The following is a 7,500-nucleotide window of genomic DNA, read 5'->3' as shown; positions in this document are numbered from 1 at the left end:
CACCTTCTTCCACATGTTTGGTGTGTCTCCCAGGTGGCTTGTGGCAAACTTTAAACGACACTTTTTATGGATATCTTTAAGAAATGGCTTTCTTCTTGCCACTCTTCCATAAAGGCCAGATTTGTGCAATATACGACTGATTGTTGTCCTATGGACAGAGTCTCCCACCTCAGCTGTAGATCTCTGCAGTTCATCCAGAGTGATCATGGGCCTCTTGGCTGCATCTCTGATCAGTCTTCTCCTTGTATGAGCTGAAAGTTTAGAGGGACGGCCAGGTCTTGGTAGATTTGCAGTGGTCTGATACTCCTTCCATTTCAATATTATCGCTTGCACAGTGCTCCTTGGGATGTTTAAAGCTTGGGAAATCTTTTTGTATCCAAATCCGGCTTTAAACTTCTTCACAACAGTATCTCGGACCTGCCTGGTGTGTTCCTTGTTCTTCATGATGCTCTCTGCGCTTTTGACGGACCTCTGTACGCCTACGTAGATAGATATTCCATTAAAGACCATCCGTGTCCAGCTACAATAGTCATTTACAACATCATCAATGTCCACACTGTATTTCTGATCAATTTTATTATTATTGTTATTTTAATGGACAGAAAATGTGCTTTTCTTTCAAAAACTAGGACATTTCTATGTGACCCCAAACTTTTGAACGGTAGTGTAGCTGTGCTAGACTGTCATTCTCAGTGATGTCTCACTCTCTGAGTCCCTGGGGAGCAATGATTCGGTGATGAGATGGTGAGAGAGAGAGAGAGAGAGATACAGGGACAGAAATAAAGAAAGAAGAGAAAGATAGAGACAGAAAGAGAGAGAGACAGAGAGAAATAGACAGGGAGGGAGGAGAGAGAGGAGAGAGAGAGGGAAGGATGGAGGTAGAGTATGCCCTCTCTCTGTCCGCTGTAGTGATGTTTCACAGCTGGGAGCTGATTAATCATAAATAAACTAAGGAGGGATGGAGGAGGAGGGCATGCACTGTCACCCCCCCCCCCCCCCCCCCCTTTCACACACACTTTTTGAATACGGTTGAATGTCTTAATTTGAATACTTTTTATGATAATTTTTTTCGCTGCCACAATACCCGACTCATCCCACCAAATGTTTACCACCTGGGATTCGAACCGTCAACCCTTCGTTTGCCGGTCTGACCTCTAGGTTACATGCCTCCTCTTCAAAATGTAAACATGTCCAATATGTAAAAAATTTAAATATACAACGCAGATTTTTTTCTCGCCTTAGGTTCTGTGGCATCTGGATATCTTCCGTAGAAGTTTCCGCCAGCTGACCACTCACAAGTGTATGGAAGACTCCTGCATCTTCTGTGCCCTCAAGGTAGGTTGCAGCTCTGCGAATTCTCTATGTACCTGGCAACTGGCGCATGCCCCGCCCACCTGAGGATCAGTCTTATACAGCCGTCCATATCCTGTGTTTGAGGGGCGCAAAATCCTCTTGTCAGTCACTTCAGTCTCCCTGCATCGATCGCTTCTATTTAACTCCCGCGTCTCTTCCATTTAACTCCCGCGTCTCTTCCATTTAACTCCCGCGTCTCTTCCATTTAACTCCCGCGTCTCTTCCATTAAACTCCCGCGTCTCTTCCATTTAACTCCCGCGTCTCTGTCATTTAACTCCCGCGTCTCTGTCATTTAACTCTCGCGTCTCTTCCATTTAACTCCCGCGTCTCTTCCATTTAACTCCCGCGTCTCTGTCATTTAACTCCCGCGTCTCTTCCATTTAACTCCCGCGTCTCTTCCATTTAACTCCCGCGTCTCTTCCATTTAACTCCCGCGTCTCTGTCATTTAACTCCCGCGTCTCTTCCATTTAACTCCCGTGTCTCTGTCATTTAACTCCCGCGTCTCTTCCATTTAACTCCCACGTCTCTGTCATTTAACTCCCGCGTCTCTTCCATTTAACTCCCGCGTCTCTGTCATTTAACTCCCGTGTCTCTGTCATTTAACTCCCGCGTCTCTTCCATTTAACTCCCGCGTCTCTTCCATTTAACTCCCGCGTCTCTTCCATTTAACTCCTGCGTCTCTGTCATTTAACTCCCGCGTCTCTTCCATTTAACTCCCGTGTCTCTGTCATTTAACTCCCGCGTCTCTTCCATTTAACTCCCGCGTCTCTGTCATTTAACTCCCGCGTTTCTTCCATTTAACTCCCGCGTCTCTGTCATTTAACTCCCGTGTCTCTGTCATTTAACTCCCGCGTCTCTTCCATTTAACTCCCGCGTCTCTGTCATTTAACTCCCGCGTCTCTGTCATTTAACTCCCGCGTCTCTTCCATTTAACTCCCGCGTCTCTTCCATTTAACTCCCGCGTCTCTGTCATTTAACTCCCGCGTCTCTTCCATTTAACTCCCGCGTCTCTTCCATTTAACTCCCACGTCTCTGTCATTTAACTCCCGCGTCTCTGTCATTTAACTCCCGCGTCTCTTCCATTTAACTCCCGCGTCTCTTTCCCACTCTTGCTTTTTGCCTGTCGTTTTCCCCCCCTTTAACATTACAACCGCGGAAATGTTCGCAATGACCCCCCCCCCCCCCCCCCGATATTGGCTGAAATGGGCTCAATGGAATACATCGTCTTTCCGTCGCATCTATACGAACGGTCGAGCCTCGTCTGGGATTTAACACATCATCTCGACACTTACGTTGCAGTGAACTTTATTTTGAGGTGCGTTTATTTGTGGTGGAATGTGAAAAAAAGTCATCCTTTGTTATAGTTGAAGTGTTTCACAAACCAGACGCGCTTAAATGAAAGCAACTTCCAAAAACGATCACTCGGATTATAGTGATGTTATGTCTGATCTCGCAAACAATGTAAAGTATGTATAGATAGGTGTCATCTAGAGCCAAGTGTGTTGATTTTTAGTCTGAGGGTGTCCTGCTATTGACAAACTTGTTGAATTATTACAACAGAACGTGACAACAACAGTAATTCATGAGGCAGACAGAGGACCTTGTTCTATTGCAGCCCTGGTCCACCCCTTTATGTTAATCTAATACACATATTCTCATTTTAAATAAATAAATAAAACATAATACCTGATTCCGTTAGAAAATGTACATATGAGTGCATTCGAAGGAAAAAACGGGGACATTTTACAATAATTGTTCCATAATACCAAAATACCTGAAATCCATTCATTATTTGTCCGTGTCAAGAATTGTTTTCATGTGCTATAATTCATTCAATACCTGATTGGAATTGTTTTCATGTGCTATAATTCATTCAATACCTGATTGGAATTGTTTTCATGTGCTATTATTCATTCAATACCTGATTGGAATTGTTTTAAAAACGTTTGAACATTTAGTAGCTGATACTGTATGTAGCTCAGAACATGCGCTGACCAGCTGGCAAGTGTCTTAACTGACATTTTCAACTTCTCCCTGACCCAGTCTGTAATATCGACATGTTTCAAGCAGACCACCATCGTCCCTGTGCCCAAAAAAGCCAAGTCTAAATGAATGTTGCCCCATAGCACTCACATCTGTGGCCATGAAATGCTTTGAAAGGCTGGTCATGGCTGGTCACATCAAGGCTGGTCACATCAACACCATCATCCCAGACACCCTGGACCCACTCCAATTCACATACCTACTCAACAGACCCACAGATGACGCAATCTCTATTGCACTCCGCACTGCCCTTTCCCATCTAGACAAAAGGAACACCTACGTGAGAATGCTGTTCATCAACTACAGCTCAGCGTTCAACACCACAGTGCCCTCCAAGCTCATCACTAAGCCAAAGAACCAGGAATCAAACTAACTCTTCTGACTCATCACATATGCTGATGTTACTGTTTATTATCTATCCTGTTGCCTAGTCACTTTATCCCTACCTACGTACAGTACCAGTCAAAAGTTTGGACACAGCTACTCATAGAAGGGTTTTTCTTTCTTTTTCCTATTTTCTACATTGTAGAATAATAGTGAAGACATCCAAACTATGAAATAACACATATGGAATCATGTAGTAACCAAAAAGTATTTTATATTTGAGATTATTCAAAGTAGCCACCCTTTGCCATGATGAAAGCTTTGCACACTCTTGGCATTCTCTCAATCAATCAATCAAATGTATTTATAAAGTCCTTTTTACATCAGCCGATGTCACAAAGTGCTTATACAGAAACCCAGCCTAAAACCCCAAACAGCAAGCAATACAGATGTAGAAGCACGGTGGCTAGGAAAAACTCCCTAGAAAGGCAGGAACCTAGGAAGAAACCTAGAGAGGAACCAGGCTCTGAGGGGTGGCCAGTCCTCTTCTGGCTGTGCCGGTGGAGATTATAACAGTACATGGCCATTAAGGCTAGATCATTCTTCAAGATGTTCAACCGTTTATAGATGACCAGCAGGGTCAAATAATAATAATCACAGTGGTTGTAGAGGGTTCAATAGGTCAGCACCTCAAGAAAAAATGTCAGTTGGCTTTTCATAGCCGATCATTCAGAGTTAGAGACAGCAGGTGCGGTAGAGAGAGAGAGTCGAAAACAGCAGGTCCGGGACAGGTAGCATGTCCGGTGAACAGGTCAGGGTTCCATAGCCGCAAGCAGAACAGTTGAAACTGGAGCAGCAGCACGACCAGGTGGCCTGGGGACAGCAAGGAGTCATCAGGCCAGGTAGTCCTGAGGCATGGTCCTTAGGCTCAGGTCCTCCCAAGAGAAGAGAGAAAGAGAGAGAGAGAGAGAGAGAGAGAGAGAGAGAGCGAGCGAGAGAGAGCGAGAGAGAGAGAGAATTAGAGGGAACATATTTAAATATTCACACAGGACACCGGATAAGACAGGAGAAAATATTCCAGATATAACAGACTGACCCTAGCCCCCCGACACATAAACTATTAAATAAACAACCAGCTTCATGAAGTTGCCACCTGGAATGCATTTCAATTAACAGGTGTGCCTTGTTAAAAGTTAGTTTGTGGAATTTATTTCCTTCTTAATGTGTTTGAGCCAATCAGTTGTGTTGTGACTGGGTAGGGGTTTTATACAGAAGATAGCCCTATTTTGTAAAAGACCAAGTCCATATTATGGCAAGAACAGCTCAAATAAGCCAAGAGAAATGACAGTCCATCATTACTTTAAGACATGAAGGTGCAAAACATTTCGAGAACTTTCAAAGTTCTTCAAGTGCAGTCGCAAAAACCATCAAGCCTAATGATGAAACTGGCTCTCATGAGGACTGCCACAGGAAAGGAATACCCAGAGTTACCTCTGGGTAAGTTCTGGATAAGTTCATTAGAGTTAACAGCCTCAAAAATTGCAGCTTTGAAGAATCTCAAATATAAAATACATTTTGATTTGTTTAAATCTTTTTTGGTTACTACACTACTATATGTTTTATTTTGTAATTTTGAATTATTCACTATTATTCTACAATGTAGAAAATAAAGAAAATAAAGAATAAAGAAAAACCCCTGAATGAGTAGGGAATTTTGACTGGTACTGTATATGTACATATCTACCTCAATTACCTTGAACCCCTGCACATTGACTCGGTACTGGTACCCCGTGTATATAGCCAAGATACTGTTGCTCATTGTGTATTTATTCCTCGTGTTATTAGTAATATATATATTTTTCTTTCTGCATTGTTGGGAAGGGCCCGTAAGCATTTCACTGTTAGTCTACACCTGTCGTTTATGAAGCATGTCACAAATAACATCTGATTTGATTTGTCATAGTTGCCTGTTATTTCTATTGTCTGTTTAGTCCCTTAGCTCCTAGAGTGCCTTGCGAAAGTATTCGGCCCCCTTGAACCTTGCGACCTTTTGCCACATTTCAGGCTTCAAACATAAAGATATAAAACTGTATTTTTTTGTGAAGAATCAACAACAAGTGGGACACAATCATGAAGTGGAACGACATTTATTGGATATTTCAAACTTTTTTAACAAATCAAAAACTGAAAAAATTGGGCGTGCAAAATTATTCAGCCCCTCTGAATGATCCAATGTTGACCTAAATGACTAATGAGGATAAATACAATCCACCTGTGTGTAATCAAGTCTCCGTATAAATGCACCTGCACTGTGATAGTCTCAGAGGGCATCATGAAGAACAAGGAACACACCAGGCAGGTCCGAGATACTGTTGTGAAGAAGTTTAAAGCCGGATTTGGATACAAAAAGATTTCCCAAGCTTTAAACATCCCAAAGAGCACTGTGCAAGTGATAATATTGAAATGGAAGGAGTATCAGACCACTGCAAATCTACCAAGACCTGGCCGTCCCTCTAAACTTTCAGCTCATACAAGGAGAAGACTGATCAGAGATGCAGCCAAGAGGCCCATGATCACTCTGGATGAACTGCAGAGATCTACAGCTGAGGTGGGAGACTCTGTCCATAGGACAACAATCAGTCGTATATTGCACAAATCTGGCCTTTATGGAAGAGTGGCAAGAAGAAAGCCATTTCTTAAAGATATCCATAAAAAGTGTTGTTTAAAGTTTGCCACAAGCCACCTGGGAGACACACCAAACATGTGGAAGAAGGTGCTCTGGTCAGATGAAACCAAAATTGAACTTTTTGGCAACAATGCAAAATGTTATGTTTGGCGTAAAAGCAACACAGCTGAACACACCATCCCCACTGTCAAACATGGTGGTGGCAGCATCATGGTTTGGGCCTGCTTTTCTTCAGCAGGGACAGGGAAGATGGTTCAAATTGATGGGAAGATGGATGGAGCCAAATACAGGACCATTCTGGAAGAAAACCTGATGGAGTCTGCAAAAGACCTGAGACTGGGATGGAGATTTGTCTTCCAACAAGACAATGATCCAAAACATAAAGCAAAATCTACAATGGAATGGTTCAAAAATAAACATATCCAGGTGTTAGAATGGCCAAGTCAAAGCCCAGACCTGAATCCAATCGAGAATCTGTGGAAAGAACTGAAAACTGCTGTTCACAAATGCTCTCCATCCAAACTCACTGAGCTCGAGCTGTTTTGCAAGGAGGAATGGGAAAAAATGTCAGTCTCTCAATGTGCAAAACTGATAGAGACATACCCCAAGCGACTTACAGCTGTAATCGCAGCAAAAGGTGGCGCTACAAAGTATTAACTTAAGGGGACTGAATAATTTTGCACGCCCAATTTTTCAGTTTTTGATTTGTTAAAAAAGTTTGAAATATCCAATAAATGTTGTTCCACTTCATGATTGTGTCCCACTTGTTGTTGATTCTTCACAAAAAAATACAGTTTTATATCTTTATGTTTGAAGCCTGAAATGTGGCAAAAGGTCGCAAAGTTCAAGGGGGCCGAATACTTTCGCAAGGCACTGTATGTGGCACACAGCACGTATGAGTGTGTGTGTTCTACAGTATACTGTGGATGTATTATTGATGCTGGGTGTCAGTACACATAACAGTGTGTATTTCGTATGGTGTGTGTATAGTAATGCATTCTAATGATGGGTGTGTGTAGGCAGATGGCTTAGGATGTGTAGGGATCTGTGTCAGTCTGAGTACATCGTGTTTTGTAGCAGTGTTGGTGTGTG

The 7,500-nt window shown here is 42.7% G+C and overlaps 1 protein-coding gene across 4 annotated transcripts in view; it reads left to right on the top strand.

Moving 5' to 3' along the window:
• The window catches only part of LOC110498959 (inactive ubiquitin carboxyl-terminal hydrolase 54), a 33,801-nt gene that overhangs the window by 10,288 nt on the left and 16,013 nt on the right, over window positions 1-7,500 (top strand). For all 4 annotated transcript variants that reach the window (XM_036955758.1, XM_036955757.1, XM_036955759.1 and 1 more), the window contains one exon: window positions 1,243-1,335. In XM_036955758.1, the coding sequence (XP_036811653.1) occupies window positions 1,243-1,335 (93 nt within the window). The remainder of the gene's footprint in view (window positions 1-1,242; window positions 1,336-7,500) is intronic.

This window comes from Oncorhynchus mykiss, chromosome 20 (genome assembly GCF_013265735.2).
Source record: "Oncorhynchus mykiss isolate Arlee chromosome 20, USDA_OmykA_1.1, whole genome shotgun sequence".
Classification (NCBI taxonomy): domain Eukaryota; kingdom Metazoa; phylum Chordata; class Actinopteri; order Salmoniformes; family Salmonidae; genus Oncorhynchus; species Oncorhynchus mykiss.
This window is presented reverse-complemented; position numbering and strand designations above follow the sequence as displayed.